This window comes from Ochotona princeps, chromosome 7, assembly GCF_030435755.1.
Source record: "Ochotona princeps isolate mOchPri1 chromosome 7, mOchPri1.hap1, whole genome shotgun sequence".
NCBI lineage: Eukaryota > Metazoa > Chordata > Mammalia > Lagomorpha > Ochotonidae > Ochotona > Ochotona princeps.
In genome coordinates, this window is record NC_080838.1 from 36792235 (window position 1) to 36811476 (window position 19242).

The following is a 19242-nucleotide window of genomic DNA, read 5'->3' on the forward strand; positions in this document are numbered from 1 at the left end:
CAGTAAATATGAGAAGGACTCAAGTGGTGTGTCTTATGCTTATCCTTGCTTGCAAGTGCTGAGTGTTCTAATCTATGGTCTAGCTGATGTCACTGCCATTCTGCTGACACATGCTATACTCATACACGTCCTCTGATTGCTTCAAGGTGATGATACAATGACAGGCGATGGGGGAGAGTACCTCAGGCCTGAGGACTTGAAGGAGCTGGGTGATGACTCACTGCCCAGCAGTCAGTTCCTGGATGGCATGAACTACCTGCGGTACAGTCTGGAGGGAGGACGGTCTGACAGGTACTGTCATATCCCTTCAAACCTCATGTTGACTACCAGTGAGTGCAGTCCAACTGGGAAATACTAAAAACATAATGTCATTTAGTATTTTCCAGATGCCTCCCTACATTTCATAGATACTGTGTTATCTTACTTCCTTCTCTAGCAACTGCAAAAAGTGCCCACTTAAAAGAACAGGAAACTGAAGGCCAGAAAGATGAAACAGCTTAGTACGATCAGACAATGTGCAGGAATCAGAGCCTTGACAAATAAGAGCTCTAACATATAGTGTTTTGAATCTGCCCTTCCCTCCTTTTGATAACTTAAAAGTGTAATGTTTCCCAACAGGCACTGTTACTGATTGAGCAGAGAGCTGTGCCTGGAGCTCATTGCTTCACAGACTGAAGCAGGACAGGTTCCTGCCAAGCCTGGAGAGAAGAAACAATCTGTGCAAAATCTGGGGGAGTTTTTACAGCAAAGTTCATAGAGATTTCTTGAACATATTCAATGTTATTTTTTTAATTACAAAGAAATACAAATGCTGCTTGTTAATTTTGAGGGAAGCTGAATAAGAACATTCTGTGGTACCTCATCAAAATTGTGACTGCTAATTTAGATCAAGCATGTGGTTATTCATATAAGGTAATAAATTTTGCTAATTAGCAATCACAGTATATAGTTACAATTCACTTGGTTGAAAGCTCTTTATTGAACAACCATCACATTTAGAGCATATAAACCTAAGGAGTAATCAATCCTGAATGGATAATTATCAAAAACAAGTTTTCTTTAAGCATCAACGTCCCTTTGTTACTGTTCTTAATGATTCCGTGTGGGAATAACAAGCACCAGGCTTTGTGATACTTCTAGAAGAACCAACATGACTAAGATGTGTTTGGTAAATTCATAGCCAAAGTGGTATGGGAGAGTCACTGAACTGGTGGGAGACACATCGTGTCCTTGCATTGCTGACGCTCAGGATTTCTGGAGCCCAAACTGAGCCTCAGTGATGAGTAATGATGGAGAGGAAGATCATCAGTGAAGGCTTATGTTGTGTGAGAGACACAGTGTAGTTTGTGGGGTTGGGGCAGGAGGAAAGGGGAGATCCTATTTGCATTTGAAATGACCTTCTGCCTGCAAAGTAGAGGATACATCTAGAGAAGAGCTGTCCCTAGACTGATCCTGAATGCTGTGACCACCCAAGAGATCGCTGCGGTGGAGTTAGCTGCCATTGTGAGAGGGTGGGATTCTAACTCCAGATATGAAAACTTTGAGAACTCTAGAGGGATAAATTAGCCAGACTTGGTGATGGACTTCATAGAGTGAATAGAGGCATGGGAGGAAATTGATTTTTTGGCTACAATGATTTAGAAAGAGTGACCCTAGATCAGAATACAAGATTGAGGCTCTGGGACTTCATATTACTAGATTTGAACTTCATATTCCTAAATTCTTAAGATTTCAACTTTCAATGAAATGAAATGTGTATAGCTTTTTATGAATTCATTAACGTGTATAATAGTCATTTCCAGCATGGTCTGTTTTACCATGCACAGATGCTTCATTGGACCAATTTTCTTTCTTTCCAAGTACTTATGTAGAGTAAGAATTTAGAATAATGTTTTCTGTAAAGCAGAAGCTGGGGGTGGCGGTAATTCTACTTAAATTGAAGTTATATCAGCAGGTAAATACTGGGGACATGAAACAAACAAGACGCACTCTGTTCTCTAGGCCTACACCCATTTCTAGAGCACCAGATAAGCTCACCATTTCCAAAATGGAATTACACACAACATCTCATCTTCATTTTTTGTTTGTAGTTTTAAATTTTTCATTTTGCTTACACAAATCAGTATAAGTTTACGTTTTTCCAGTAACCATGTTTACTTGTCGTTATTTCTTTATTTGGTATGCTTTCAATAGTACCATGCCCAGGTAGGTATTATACAGCATGAAAATATAACCTCCCTGGATACATCCACATTTTCCTGCTCACTGCTCACGTGTGTGTGTGTGCGTGCACATTGGCGGGGCTGCTTATATTCTAGAATTATGGATTTATCACAAAGTTGGGATTTTGCATGTTTAATTGAATAACTACTAGTGCTGGAAGAGTTGAACATATTACTATAATGAGTAAAAGCCAATGACATGACTCAGAAAGATTTCATTTTAGTTGCCACAGCGCCACCTTGTGGCCAATAAAATTATGATACCTTTTTCTGAACAAACCCAGTTAGCTACTGTGTGGTTGGAGACACCAGAAAAAAAAAAAAAAAAAAAAAAAAAAAAAAAAAAAATATATATATATATATATATATATATATATATATATATATACGATAACTTTGCTATTATTCACAGGCTAAACACTGTGCTCAAAATCATCATAAGACACTAAAAGTCAATGAGTCACAAAGGCTCCATTAAAAAAAAATTTGTTTATTTTCATTGGAAAGGCAGGTTTACAGAGAGGAGAAACAGAGAGAGATCCTCCATGTGTTGGTTCACTCCCCAAATAGCCATAATTGCCAGAGCTGAGCTGATCTTCAGCCAGGAGCCAAGAGCTTCTTCACAGATTCCCATGCAGGTGCAGGGTCTCAAGGCTTTGGGCCATCCTCGACTGCTTTCCCAGGCCACAGGCAAGGCACTGGAAGGGAAGTGGAGCAGCTAGGATATGAACCGGGGACCATATGGGATCCTGGTGCACGCAAGACGAAGACTTTACCCACTAGGTTACCATGCCAGGCCCACTAAAACTCCATTTTTTAAGACAAACACATTGATATTTTTGAATATTCATTTCGTCAACAGGGCTTTTAACTTCACTAATTGAATGTCTAATACATATTACAAAAAATACATATTATGATTTAGTAGGATAGTAGTTGTTATACTTTTCAATGAAATTACACTCTTACATTAGCATGTGTAAAAAAACTGTTTTTTCATAGGATGAAACACATAAATTAAGAATAGAGCAATAGACCTTTGTGCTGGTTAATCTTTCTTCAGACAAATTAATTCTCTGCTTTTATTTTTTCCCTTCTATTTTATTTTTAATTTTATGATACAATTCCATAGGCCCTGGGATTTCCGTTACCCCTCCCCGAACTCCCTCCCCCCAACACATTTTCCCATATTACAATAGTATGGTTTTTCATAAGCAGTCATAAGTTCATCAATCTGCTATTCAAATGTGTCCTGGCGTTGCTGGTACAGGCAATGGCAGAGAGGCCAGCATCCTGTTGTCAAGGTACATCCAACAGACCTTTGATTTGGAAAAAGAGATGTACACTACACCACGTCTTCACAACTCGACATGCAAGTCTCTGTTCTTCTGTTCTAGCTGTATTGTTTAGCATATCAAAAAATTAGAAACTATAAAAATACATACCTATAATTTATAACAATTGTTTAACTTAACATTTATAATTCAGAAGGCAGTTCACCAAGTGAACTCTAAGAGAATCTGTACGATGATGCACCTAGACGTGGAGTTCTGACATTCTTTTCTCCATACCTCTTTTATCCAGCATTCCTCATTCTCATCTTTTCCCGACTACTCTCTTCTCATTCCCATGCCTGTGTGTCATTTTATCCTTTTTTTTTTCTTTCTGTTCCCACTACTTCGTTCCTGTTTGCGGTTTTGGGAAAGATAAAAAAGTGTAACAGCAGCACATCTCTGCCCCTCCCAGTTCAAAACCAATTGAGAGGCAGACCCAAGTGTCAGGTAAATAGGGATAAAAAAGAAAGAAAAATCCGCCTTTATTACTAGTGTTCTGATTTCAGCAATGCGCTCATCAACAGCACATTATTTTTTTTTTAAAGATTTATTCATTTTATTACAGCCAGATATATACAGAGGAGGAGAGACAGAGAGGAAGATCTTCCGTCCGATGATTCACTCCCCAAGTGAACCACAACGGGCCGATGCGCGCCGATCTGAAGCCGGGAACCTGGAACCTCTTCCGGGTCTCCCATGCGGGTGCAGTGTCCCAATGCATTGGGCCGTCCTCAGCTGCTTTCCCAGGCCACAAGCAGGGAGCTGGATAGGAAGTGGAGCTGCCGGGATTAGAACCGGCGCCCATATGGGATCCCGGGGCTTTCAAGGCGAGGACCTTAGCCGCTAGGCCACGCCGGGCCCAACAGCACATTCTTAAAGCACAGACTCTCCCACCTGATCACTGTCAGTCCTGGAGTGAAGCAACTGACAACAGAGTTCCTCTTTCCAAGTCGAGACATTAGTATCACTGTGTTTCATTTGAGGTTTTGTATATCCTTCAGTTTGTCCCCATTCAAGCTAAATTTCTAATCTTGATAGCTATTAAATATTTGTTTATTTGAGAGGCAGATAGGCTGAGAGTTCCCATCTTCTGACTCATTCCCCAAACATCCTTAATGGCTGAGGTAGGGCCAGGATAAAACTGGGAGCTGGAAGCACAGTGTTTGTCTTGCCAATGAGGGACAAAAATAAAGTAACTCAAGCATTAGCACTACCTCCTTGGGCCATACCCAGGTAGGAAGCTGTTTTTGAGAGCCACAACTGTTAATTGAACTCTCACTCTAACATATAATAGATATGTTTAACTTCACATCTAAACCACTAAGCCAAATGTCAATTCTGAATCCTAGTAATTTAACTTCAATCTCAGTTTCAAATGCAAGGTCAAGCCAAAATTCATCAAAGCAGCTTGCAGTATGTTTCTGAAGTACACCTTTAAGAATCAACCACACAACTTTATAACTGGTCATGATATAAGCTGCTAGGGCTCACTGCCCTGTAGAAGAACTTGTTAAAGCATTCAGCTTCCCCCTGTCTTGGCTGTGTCTGGAGCCTCAACCTTTCCCAAGGCCTAGATAGAAAGTAACTAGTTCCCAAATTATGCCTACATTCATTAAAAACATATGATTAAGTAGAAACACAGAGTCAGACTAATAACTCCACTAAGTCATGTTACTCACCTTCTAAGCCGTAAGATCTATTTTTCTGGCATAGATCTACCTGAAAAATAGGAAGGAGATCATGGATTTCTGACTCATTTCCAAAGAGATGATTTCCTCAAAAACAGTTGAGACTAGCTATTCTGCCAACTCAAAAAGATGAGGTGTGGCTTACAAAAATCGCAAATATTCATGAAATGTAGGTAATTATTCTACTAAAAATATGCCGACTCTACACTTAGTCCATAATTCTATGGTGCTTCACTGGCCAAATACCTAATGGATAAAAGTAAATGAAATTTTATATCTTTAAATGTGATCAGAGCTTGCATACCTCTTTTTCTTTGCTTTTGGGCTTTGGGCTAACTTTCCGAATGTAAACTTTAATTCATGGAATAATATGTATAAAGTATACATATATGAAATACGTTATTTAAGATATTGGTGTCATTTGCACAAAAATGAAATGGAGTTGCCTCTAAGCGAATTTTACTCATCACATTTGAGTATATCATTCAGAGTTCCAATTTATCCAAAATGTAAAAACTGATTCTAAGGCTTCAATCTCATTTTGAACCAAACCTCAGCTTTGGTCAGTGTCCGCTGGCAGTTTGTCTTGGAGTTGACACGTGTGTCTGTGTGCTGGGCTGCTGCTTGGGAACGGATGCTTGTGCTCTTGCATCTCATCACCGCAGCAACCAACCCTCTTTTGGTGCTTCACTCAGCACACACCGGACATGCAAAGGGACATTGCTGTCCACTGGAAGAATAGCCCTACTGGAGTCAACAGAGACAAACAGAGGAACTGTACTTCCACAGGAAGCAGGCATCTGGCCCTAGTTCATTTCACTCTGTACCTTCCAGGGGAAAGCGCCAACTCTCAGTCATTCACAGCCTGGGAGAGGAGGAGACAGAGAGAGGCCTGGACAGAGTGGAAGAGAATGAGTGAAAATGAAACCTGCACTTTGATTCTGTGCTGCTCCCGGAGGGCTGTCCACTCTGCCTTTAAGCTTCTTTCTGACTTGCAGGGAGATCAGCACTTAGCACAGATTAAAGCAGTCTATGCTGGAATTATTTTCTGTGTGAATTTCTCGTGCTGGCAGTAAAGAACCTACCATTGCTGCTTTCAAACATTTTGGGAAGAAAACGAATCAGATTAGGAGTATCAAATTTTAACTTTTGGATTCCCTTGTGCCTTTGTCATTGAGTGTCAGAAACCAGTCAAAGGATGCGTTAGTTTGGTGGCTGGAGAGAGAGGTAAGGCAACACAGACACCTGTGGCCCCCTGGAAGTTGCACTGTTGGCTAATAGCACGCTTTTTTCACTCTCCTGCTCGGCTCATCCTTTCATCCTCCCAAACCTACAACTGCTGTTGGTATATGACCATGGCCGCCTGCCCACCTACCAGCCTTCGATCCTTCAGTTCCGACAGGTCTCACACTCTGAGCCATGCTTCCTACCTGAGGGACAGTGCCATGATTGATGACACAGTTGTGATTCCGAGTCACCAGGTATGTACATTTTTGCCTTCCTGTCTTTGCTTTCTGGAGGGATTTTAAACGTTACGTAATACTACATAAATCCCGACGGAGTTTCCAATCTAAACAACAACAACAAAATCTTTGTGAATTAGCTTGACAAGCTGGAAGAAGAGATTTGAGAACTTCTTAAAACATGGAAATTGTTCATTAGCCTTTTTAATGAGTGTGATTTTTCTGAAATAATATATTCTCTGTATCTTCAATTTTAATAAATTCTGTAAAGGTTTGGCATACAGATGTTTTACAAATCCATTTGCTATTAAAGAAAAGGGTGAGAGGCAGAATGTATTTAAGGCTTGGGTTAAAATACATTTTCTGTTTTTAAAATCCTGTGAGTTGAAGCTGAACGGTATGGGTTAAAATTTATTTTCAGTATTGAAAATTATTATCTACAAGAAAAGATTTAAAATGTGTTCTGGGATATTTTAACTTTAGATTTGACTTTATCATCTTTGGTGGGTTGTTTATAAGGAAAGAGATGGACTCCACTCTTGTCAAAGACAGTTATACTAAATGTGACATATCACTTGTATAATTTTAAATGGAAGACAGCATAAGATCCATTTTAAGTGCATTGATGTTATATTTTTAAAGGAAAGTTATTCTAGTTAATACTATCTTCTTATGAGGCCATGCTTGAGATTTCATCATATTTGATTGTAATTGAAGCAAAGTATTTTTATTAAATGCAGCGTTCTTTGTATGCAGGTGTCAACTCTAGCCAAGGAGGCAGAAAGGAATTCTTATCGTCTAAGCTGGGGCACTGAGAACCTAGACAACGTGGCTCTTTCTTCCAGCCCTATTCATTCAGGGTGAGTAAATCAATATTATGTATCGAGATCAAGAGGTAAAACGAGATGGGAGTGCAAATAACAGCTTTGTCCAGCAGCTTGAGCTGATGGCTTTCACTGAAGGTGACCTTTGTTTAAACTTGTAAATAACATTGCTTTATCCAACATGGACTCTATCTACACAAATAAGCTAGCAAAAAGCATCAAATTCAGCGCCAAAGACTGGCTATTGTTTCAAAATAACTAGTAAAATTGCGTCAAGAAGCTTGCTCACTAACCAGAATGTACTGGCGGCCTCCTTACTATTCATGAGTTGACTTCAAGAAATCTCAAAAGGGAAGGGCTCTATCATGAGGCATTCTAGAACATTTCTGTTGACTACAATTGGTTCTTCAGAATAAATGGCTTTCTCATGTATTCATGTATTAAACATAATGTTTAGCGTAGGCCGAATCACACAAATGTGTGGAAGAGTTCCTGTGCTCTTGGCAGTGGAGCTGAAAATGAACAGACAGAGTTAACGGCAGCTAGTCAGGTCCTCCGTGGCCTTCTGTAGGTCATACAGGGCATGTAAAGTATGAAAATTCAGTTACGTGGAATATAAATTGCTTATTGAGTTTCAAATTATGACAATTTCTAATTAGCTATCTCCTTACATTTTAGTAGCTTCAGATAATATAATAACGTCATAATTATAGTCTCCCCATTTTTCTTATGATCATTGTTTAAAAACATCCCTACTCACATTTTCCCTAGTGAAATATGATATGCTTAAATTTTATTCCAAATTTCTTACACATAATGCTCAGAGTTATTTTGAATAGTGAAATATTTCTTATTCTTAATATTATAAAATAATCTTCTTTAGGGAAGCATTTAAGACACTCTATTATATACATTGGATTTCTTAGTCTAAATTTCTACAAAAAAATGACTCAAACATATAATTAGTTGTATATATATTAAAAAAAATCATGACACTCCTTTCCTTATGTTGTAAACACTCATTCCTAATTGCAAGAGATGTTTAGGGGAATAACATTTATCAAGCCTCATCTGTTTTAAATGCAAAATGGCATGAATAAAATCTGCACAGTAATAAATTATTCAAAAAACATGACATTGCATTTTGTCATCAGATTTTTCAACACTGAAAGAAGGAAAAGAGGCCTGAAGTGTTGAAAGATAATGTATAGAAATGTAGAAATCATAGTGAACTATTTAAAGTACATATTGAGTCTGAAAGTCACAAGATTATTTTTCACAAGATGTAACTAGTTATTAATAAGCTAATTCACAGTGAGTGAACTGTGATCATCCTTTAGTTTTCCAAATTAAGAATTTTCATTAAAAAGAATCATTAAGATTTTTATTTAATTAATACAAGACAGTAAAGTACTCCCTTTAATTATTCCTATAGACACACCATTGTAAAAAACTAGATACAGCTATAAGTAATAATGGCTGATTACCATAATGAACTAACAACACCCAGTGGTTAAAAATCAGTCACACGTTAAGGATCTTTAACACTGGAGTCTCCAATGAGTCAACGTTTCTATCAGTTTCAAACATTTAACCCAGAAATCAGTCAGTCTTAATTCTAGCTGCACATTATGATCACCTGGTCTTTTTGTACTGATGCCTAGTCCTCATCCCAGAACAATTATGTCAGACAGACACAACTGTTGAGGCCCTGACATTGATTTTTTTTTTATAAGAGTCAATAACCCAAATGTTTTGTAAAAATTTATTGGAAACATTTTATCTAAGTAAAACTTGACTGCAAAGGATACCCCATTTATTAGTGAATACCCAGTTCTCTCATATGTTCTTTATTTCTTCCATTCACTAATGTATTTATTCTTCACACATTTATGAAATTTTACAAAGTACCAGACACTATGAAAAGTGCCAAGGAAAATAGTTAAGACAGGCCTAGCTGATGCTTTTAAGAAATGTATTGGTGACTGTTGTTTAAAGTTGGATGAGACTTTGTGGATGAGAAAGGTGATGGCTAAGAGTGTCCTTTGGAGTAAAATGGATCAGAATTGAAATATGACATTGACACTCAATAAATGTGACGATAGAAAAAACCTACATAAGATCTCTGAGCTTCAGTTTATGTCTCTGTGAGTATTATATTATTGATACTGTGTGGGAGTAAATGTCTATTAAGTAATTAGCTCTTTACCTGGAAAGAGTAAGTACTCCATAGGTTATAGCCATTAATACTGTGTTGATATAGTCCCCATAAATGTCCCAAAGCTTTAACAAATTGTTAATCAGTTAAGCAAAAAGATATTATAAATTCTCTAATTGACAATACCAATGTAAAGTCATTTATAGTGATAATTTCTTTACTTGCCATTTTTATCAGGAAATTTATCACATACTAAAGTCTTTACTACAGTATTTGTTTTTGAGCAAATACAAACGGCTCTAACAGGACAGCTAATTACCATGGAAAAGTCAGGATTCTATGTTCCATGGTATTTAAAAGCTATCATGACCTTGATGTATGTATGTGAATAGCAGTCATTAGACTGTTTCATGTACCAATGACTTGTAATTTTATTGGTAGTGGTTTTCATAATCTTTCTAGGGGATTGAATTGCTCTTTAATTAATTGGGTAAATTATTAAGCCACTTCAAAATCTACCCAAAATAGAAGGAGATTAGGACCGTTTTTAATGCAGTGAAGAATAAATTTGGCTGTTTATGCATATGCCACTTATTTGTGGGTATGATGCTTTATATGAAATTTAGCAAAGGAATTCCAAATGAGTAGCAGACACAGCAAGCAGCATTGGTGATTTGGTCCTACCTCTACCCTATATAAACTATGTCAACAACTAAAGGAAATGCAACCAGTGATTTTAAAAATTCTGTCAAATATCTGGCAAAAGACATAACCATAATAGTAATTTTGTCGTTTTTTTTTAGAGAGTTGCCTTATTGATGGACAATGTATATTAGCCACAGATTCCCAATTATAAGGACACCATTATAAGCTAGAGCAAGAAGTTGAATTTTGTGTTTCTTCTTCGTTTCATAAATGCACAATGAATTGGCAGAGATAAGGCACAATTCTTATCAATAGTTCATTTTGAAACTCACTTTGAATAATGTTGTCCTAAAAGGTTTTTTGCGTGTTTTTATAAGAGCCAAATGCCAACAAGTGCATGTTAATTAATTATGTTAGACTGTAAGATATTACATTAACTTTAAAGTCCAAAATGATTTTTAAAATAGTTCTTTCTTAAAGACATATTGAAGACAATTTTGTCTTGAACCTCAAACTACTTTTAAAAATAAAGAAAATTTCTAAACACATGTTTAATATATTTAATCAAATAATGAAATACTTGAAATAAAAGGATATTGAGAGTCTTTCTCACTGGGCAATACAGATTTTTATATAAGTACATATAGCCATTAATTTGGTAGTTCATGCATTTTTATAATACTGTAGAAGCTTTTTAGATTACATGAAGGCAAGTTCTTTTGAATGAAGAAAATCTTTTTTTTTTTAAGATTTATTTATTTGTATTGCAAAGTCAAATTTACAGAGAGGAGAGACAGAGAGGAAGATTTTCCGTCTAATGGTTCACTTCCCAAATGGCAGCAACAGCCCTAGCTGAGCCGATCTGAAGCCAGGAGCCAGGAGTCGCTTCTGGGTCTACCATATGAGTGCAGGATCTCAAGGCTTTGGCCCATCCTCAACTGCTTTCCCAGGCTGAAGCAGGGAGCTGGATGGGAAGCGGGGCTCCCAGGATTAGAACCAGTGTCCATATGGGATCCCCACGCATGCAAGGCTAAGACTTTAGCTGCTATCACACTGGGCCCAGAAAATCTTTTTAAAATCAGTAGCAATGTTACTATTGTGTTGAGATTGGATTTCTCATTCATTTAACATGTGCACTTTTTGTGTCATTGGATATTGAAAGCACAAAAGAATCATGTGAAAACTTAACAGGATCTGAAGGAAGGGCAGACTTCTAGATAAAACAGTGAAAGGCAAAACTGTGATGTAGGATTAGATATTAGAACCAATGAGGGGAACAGCAATTCCCAAAGCGTAAGAGGAAAACACTAGGACTTGGTTTGCCTTGTGTTGTGGTGTTGTTACTAGCAACTAGTAGGTAATTAATTCTACCTACTCTGCCTTTTGGTTTATGCTAGTTTGCCGTTGAAACCATACTTTAGATCTTACCTTTTCTGTTTGCATTCCTTTTGTGGTAACCCCAAAGACATTATCACATTTTTAAAAGATTAAGAGTATGAATCAAAAGCTTGTGAGTCAAAACTATGCTCACCAAATCAAAGATTTTATTGTCCAGTACAATTCCCTTTGATGTTTTGTAGCTTCTTAGACAGTTGGACTTGTTAAGTGTCCCAACAAAGCTATGTTTATGGCTACAAATTCAAATCCAGTGTCACATCCCCAGTTTTCTAACCTGGGAGTTGCCACAAAAATCCCAAATGTTGTTATTCTCTCCGCATTTGCATAGAGCTATATCTCATTATATTTTCCATCTTTTTTCAATGAATATTGTATTGGTATGTAAATGATATATTTCATTTGAAAGAGTCACTTTTGATTTCATTCTTTATATTTCACTTTATCCATTCCTTCTCTGTGCTAAAGTATCTATTCTGTTGCAGCCGCACCTCTCCATGTCTTGATCGTGACAACAGCAGGTGAAATTCTGCCTATTCCTTTTCTGACCATGTTGCCTATTCCTCTTCCCTTTGACCGTCTCCTTCTGCATCTGCCCTACCTCAGGATGCTTTAGTGTTGAAGATACCTAGCCTAGCACCCGTATGCTCTCCAAATCATGGCTGTACCGAGCTCTCTTATCTCTGTTGTGAGGAGGAAGTGGGTATTTTTAATCTCAGTGCAAATCAGGTGGGGCTGGGACCAAAATTCATGTGGACCCCCAGTTTTGATCATGAATCTTCACATCTCAACTGCATTTGTGAAACAAAGTGCTACACAGAGCTGAAAATATCTTCCCCACAATTATGCAGATTGGCTGAGCTATTTTAAACTTTAATTAAAGGTAATGTTTTTTAGTGGCATTTACTTTTTTCTAAACCATTTTCTAGGTGAGCCAACGGCTGAAAGTTTATGAATAGCACACTTTCCTTGCTAGCACTGCTTTAAGTGCAACCTTTTGATATTTTGGAAATTGTGCTTTGGAATGCCTCTATGGTCAGTGGTCTAAAAATAATAGTCATTACTCTGTTTTTCTGATAATTTTAGAATTAGATTGCTGATTTTAATATTTGTATTCTCTAGTCATCTGTCATGATATTATAGATTATCAGTTTGCAAACAAGTCAGTTTTATATCCCTATTCTTGAAAATTCTTATGTCCGTACTTTTACTTTTTCTGAAGCATGATCAGAGGAATTGATACATAATGGCTTGGTGATTTTGACACTTTTGAGGCACCTTATCAAAGTCATGTTCCATCAATAGAATCTGGAGAATTTGGAAGGGATTCAGGGGTTACGGAGGAGAAAAGAGCTCATTGGCCTGGTTTCCTGCACAGTCCCTCAGAAATCCTGTGGAATTGGAGGCCCTCTCGCTATGTATGTGTGGATCACTGAAGCACCCTGAAGATTTTGTTTTGCTGTTCTTCCACCCAGTAACTAACTCTGAATGCTGCAACCTCCTCCCTGACCCCACTCCATGGCCCTGAATGAATTAAAAGTAAAACTAAGGAATCTTAACCTTGGGATGAAGGGTGTGGTCTCAAAAAATCCAATCATGTTTTATGTTGCCTCCCCTGAAGCATGTCCACGTTTAGCTAATCAAATTGTAGGCAAGTCATCTGCATAATAATGGTGGATTGCTTTTGCTTTTAATCGTTTAAGTTGTGGTGAGTGTTATTTCACAATTTAGAAGATTTCAATAAGTTCCTACTTTGCATGGTTGCTGAATTTCATTTGAAGGGTAAGATATATAATTAAAGATTCCCAGTGTGTTACATTATGTATCTTTGTCTGTGTTGTCTCAAGTCAATATTTAGTAACATGTGTGTACTGTTTACAGCAAAATAGTTGTTTTAACCATGGAGGAAAACATTGTGTATCTTTTTTTTTTCAGAGAAATAGCAGTTTCTTTTTCAAAGGAATTTTTCCAGAGCACATGAAATCCTACATTTAAGTAGAATCATAACCCAGCTAACAGTAAATTGCACGTAGCTTGTTAAGACCAGGAGACAACTTGGAGTTTATTTTAGTGAAGGAGAAAAACTAAAACTTAAATCTGTTACATGATTTCAGCATTCATTCAGAACAGATTTAAACTCTAGAAGAAGGACAGCTCTTGCTGTATTATGGTATGCTCGGTGATCATAGCATTTTCATATATCTTATTTAAATAGTAAATTTGATAAACCAATTAAAAACTCCTGTATTGTATTAAACCATGTGGCATAGTTCCAGGGTCAGCATAGTACTCAATACATGTTAATTCCTGCGCTTATTATTTTAGGTAGATCTTTATACGGTGTTATAAATTCTGAAGACATTCAAAATATATAAAATTTTATGAGTGAAAGGAAAGAAAAATGAGGGGAACAAACTTTTTCTTTCTTTCTTTTTTTTTTTTTTGGTCGTATTTGCTTTGTCTATTTGATTTAATTTCTCACCATAGTTTTTAGGCAACAGTTCTGTTACCCATAGTAGCATTATCCCTCAGTGGCAGGTGAGGCTTCAGTGTTAAAGTTGACAGGTAGCAGAGCTGAGCTTCAGTCCACATAGGATCTCCTGTATACATGTTTCATTGTATATCTTAACTATAATTCTTTTTACCTATGAATATTTACAAGCATTAGCTTGTACTACTTTCAATCCCCTGAAAACATGGGGAAAAAACATACTTACTCAGTTAACTTGAGTATATGAACGGAGACCTTCCAATTTCTTTCTTTCCTGGGGCATGTGAAAGTGAAAGGTGTCTTGCAATTTGCTTTTTGCCATTATTTTGTATATCCCAAAATAGCTCATCCCTAATTCACTACCTATCCAAGCAGTGGCATTTTTTGATATTTGGTTACTTTTTTAAAGGAAATACTCAGGTGCTCACCCAGTTCATATTTTAAACTATTGAGATAAAGTAAGTTATATGACTTTTATATGATTAGCATAAACTTGGGTCATTGTTTCTCCTTCTGATTTAAAGACTTCTTAAAAGTAAACAATTTCAAAATTGGGCATTTTTCTTAGATTTTTGGCAACTACATGATTTGAGTCTGATTAATTTATAATGTTTTCTATCTAGGTTTATAAAAATTTTTGTTCATTTTTACTCTTGATATTTATCTCATCCATGTCTCCTGATCTTTTCTTTCTTGTTACCTTTCTTTTTTAATTTCTTCTCTGTCTAAAGAATATTCCCTCACCAGGGCTTGTCATTTTTGTTTGTGCTACTTCTTTTAGTTGATAAAAATACAAAGATTAATTTTCTTTAGAAATATCCTTTTTTCTCTGAATATTTTTATGGACACCTTAGCCAATTTCTATTATATTTTGTTACATTACTTATCTGCAGGGACATAAATACACTTATACATAGATATGTCTATGTCCAGCTTCAGTTGTAACTACTGTTATTTTGATTTCCCTGTCTGTGATATTTTCCTTTAGGTAATTTACACTCCAAATAAAATTATTTTGCCAGATTTAAACTGTCAGATTTTTACTTATTTCCATTGTCTGTTAAGCCTCTATCAGAGAAAAACAGTTGATAGGTCTCTCATTGGAGAACCGGAATCAGCCCGTAGCAGACTGTTTAACGTCAGGGAACATGCTTCCTTGCTGCTTTGCTCCATCTGAATGATGTGAATTGGATGAGTTCTGACTGGACTGATTGTCCAGAAAACAAAAGATTAAATGAATAGGAGCCTTCTACTTTAACTTATCTTTTTGATACTAGTACATCTAGTTTCTCACAACTTGCCCATTAAACTTTTTCTTTCATTTGCCTACTTGGCAATTACTTGTTGTCTACTTGCCAAGTCTTCCAGCTTCCCTGTGTTGGCTCTAGGGGACCTAGAAAGAAGTATGGAAAACATGTACATTGCCAGTATGGCATATTGATGCTTTCTATTTGTGGTTACAGTTGGTTTCTCATTTACCTAGAAGGCAAGGAATTCCAAGTAACGATGAAACCATGTGCAACATGTGAGATGTAAACTATAAAGCTGTTGGCAGCAACAATTGTGTCTTTATTTTCTGTGCTCTCAGTTACCCAAAGTATCTGACACTTAATAGGTGATAGATATTATGTGAGAATGAAAGTCACGGAGCAAGAGAGAACAAAAGGAAGGCTGCCAAAGAACAGTGTGGGGAAGTAATCTAACATAAGTTACTCAAACATTGTCACAGTTGTGAACACAGCTACCTACCTCATGACGCTCTTTAGCAAAAGGACCACCCAAAGATCTACATATTCTTCTAGGTGGAGACTTGACATAGTATAAGCCACAAGCTGCCACTGGAACATAATTATTTTGGAAATGTAGCAACAGATCACATGAGTGTAGAAGCTTCTTAAATGCCTTCAAAAAGAACAAACAGATTAAGAACTGATCATTTGAAGCAGGTATATAATAATAATATCTTTACTAGTTTGAGCCCTGTTCTATACACCATTGGAGGTATTGATCAAAATATTCAAAAATCAAATAAAACATTATTTTAATTACAAATTATCACAAATATTGCTATGGCTTTGGCAGCATGATTGAAAAGTAGATTTTTCTACTTCTTTAAAAACAGAAATCAATGTAAAAATCATTAAGAAAGAATAATAAAGAAAAGAAAATCATGATGTGCATCTAGCTGTGTTGACCAGTCCTGTCATTGTCCTGGGCAATAGTACATGAAAAAGTCAAAAAAAATTAAGAATTCCTGTTGAAGATTGGAATAAGAAGAGTATCTAAAACTTTCTCGTTGTGTTTTGATAAAGAGGAAGGGAATAAAATCCCTGCTTCAGTACTGAATTACTGGTTGTATTTGTCAGTTTTCTCCCCTTGCTGAAAGGATAGAGGCTGGGCGTGAATGGTAGGACTAGCCTGGCTGCTGCTCATGGGAAGGATTGTGGCTCCTCTTCTCATGGTCCCATCCTGCATGCATGCACTTCAGACAGGCACTTGGACCCTTTTACACCCATTTATATTACTAGCATCTTACTACTAAGGATTCTGTATAATAGCATGCTTAATATGCCCTCAAGATGCTAAAAATGCTAATTTTTTATTTCTGAAGATAATTCAATGGTTTGTGTTTCTATCCCATGATTTACTTTGATGAAATACCTTTCCAATATTTTAAATGTTACTGTAGCTAGAATCCAGGAGTGGTCAATCTGGGATGGTTCTGGTCTTCCTAGGTTATAAGTAGATCCTATATCATACTGTGTATCACTTTCCCCTCCCCATTGTGATATAAAGGTCTTGCCAACCCTTGGCAAGATGGAAAAGGACTTGACTGTAATCTGTCAGGACTGTGCATACAGCTTGTGTGTGTCTTTGTGTATATGTGAACCACAGTCATGCTCTTTAGTTGTTGCCCTTTGACAAAGTAAGTGTCTGAGGGTCTTTTAAAGAGTGTGATGACTAACAAATGGGGGAAATTATGGGCAACAACCAAGAGTTCTGATTACTGACATTTCACCTCAAAAACCGTGAAGGGGACTCTATTAATATCAAGTCTACCCTCTTATTAAAGCAGGATCCATATCATAAATCTGATCTTCAGAGATGTTTGAAGTTTTTAAAAATCATGAAGTTATGTTAAAATGAGCTGAACAAGTTAAATTTGTTCATTTCCCTTAGTTCTGTCTTGACACTGCATCAACAGGTGGAGTTTTTAGGAGACACATACAAAGAACCTTAAATCTTTGCATTTATAACAAAAGGAAAGTTTGCTAGTGCTGTGTGTACTGTTTCACTCTACATTCATTCAAAATCAATTGGATATTTTAAATTTATAGTTTATGCTTAATATCACCAAATCAGAATTAGAATTCTTCTTGGGTTACAAATGAAAATAATGCAGAAATTAAAATCACAATGAAACAAAAATAAAGGCATTGGTATAAGTAAAATAATTGAAAACTCTTTTTTTGGTACCACACATTAAAAAAAACTGTCTTATAAAAGCAATATGGAAAATACTAACTTAGCAAAGCTTGTTTGTCTTACTCCATTACTTCAGAATCTATCTGATCTTCTGTTTCAATTTGTAGTTTCCTGGTTAGTTTTATGGTGGATGCCCGAGGTGGTGCTATGCGAGGATGTAGACACAATGGGCTCCGAATCATTATCCCACCTCGGAAATGTACCGCTCCAACCCGTGTCACCTGTCGACTGGTCAAGCGCCATAGACTGGCGACAATGCCCCCGATGGTGGAAGGAGAAGGCCTGGCCAGTCGCCTGATCGAAGTCGGACCTTCTGGTGCTCAGTTCCTTGGGTAAGGGTTTCTGATAAGCCTCCCACTTAGTCTTGAGGAGCTTGTGTGCTCCACATGACAGCAGTAGGATGGAAAGCAAACAGGTATGTCAGAACATGTTGGAAGATTGGCTCCTGTGAAATTTCACAAATTGGACATAGTACCTTGGTGTTTGACTCCACTTATGTGCCTCTTATTTTAAGGCATTAATGAGTTTAACACCCAGGTTGAGCGTTACATTTTTCTCTGTGGATACAACAATCATTGCCAGATTCCAATATGAGTAATTCTGTTTAGCTGATGGTAGGTATGTTCTTCTTATCTGAACTTAAAAATGTGAAGTCATAATGAACAAATTCTGCTGTATTCCAAATGTTTACGGTCTCATGTGAAACAGAATCATTATCTCCACTTTGGAAACTGGTGTTGTCTTTATTAAATATCAAAAAATTGGTCTATGTGATTTGTTTTCTCTGTTATCAAAATTGCTACCTAGAGCTTTCAAATTGTACTGGCACTGGTTAGTTAGTTTTCATTCAAAATGAAAACATCAAAGTGAACTTCTGCCATGCTCATTCTAGCAATTTTGAGCAGAAATCAGCATTTCTTCTTCTGTTTGTTTGGATGGCTGCTATTATGCTAAGTGGCATCTCAAGGTGCCAAAAAAAAAATGAATAGCAAGCTCTGAAAACTGACAAAAAGGATGAAGTTTTGGAGGGTAACAAGTTTCAAAACATTTTGAAACAAATCAATTGTATTTAAGTCTTGTCATATCAAGTCTTGGTCCTGGAAAACTGGGGAAAGAAATAGTATTCTTCTTGAATTCTTGGTCAGTGTCATACTGGGGAGATGACTTACTTTAGAACTCAGGAAGTGTTCTAAAGCCTGTGATTTGAAGCAAACAATTAACAGGTTGCTCCAAATCGCTTTTGCACCTGAAAAGGGTGTGTGCGTGCGTGTATTTCCCCATTAAGAGAAACCCCTTCTGATGTCCTCCTAGCAGACAGAACAGAGTAGTAGCAGGAGCCTGTGAAGTTCTGGGTTGCATCAGAAAATGCCATGAGGGCTGGAATAATTCCACAATGATTCCTCTCCAATTGTGTGTCAGACCCTTTTTCCCTTATGCCCAGGTCATTAGGCTTTTTAATAATCTTCGAATCTACTTGGGGGGAATATCCATGAAAACATCTGGCCTCTGTACTGAGCAGAGTTTTCATTATATTCC

The 19242-nt window shown here is 37.0% G+C and overlaps 1 protein-coding gene across 1 annotated transcript in view; it reads left to right on the top strand.

Annotated features, from left to right (window-relative positions):
* Positions 1-19242, top strand: part of ANK2 (ankyrin 2) — a 216415-nt gene that overhangs the window by 149304 nt on the left and 47869 nt on the right. Inside the window, exons 25-29 of the mRNA XM_058666952.1 lie at positions 147-291; positions 6623-6725; positions 7464-7567; positions 12215-12250; positions 17814-18038. Coding sequence (XP_058522935.1) covers positions 147-291; positions 6623-6725; positions 7464-7567; positions 12215-12250; positions 17814-18038 — 613 coding nt within the window. The remainder of the gene's footprint in view (positions 1-146; positions 292-6622; positions 6726-7463; positions 7568-12214; positions 12251-17813; positions 18039-19242) is intronic.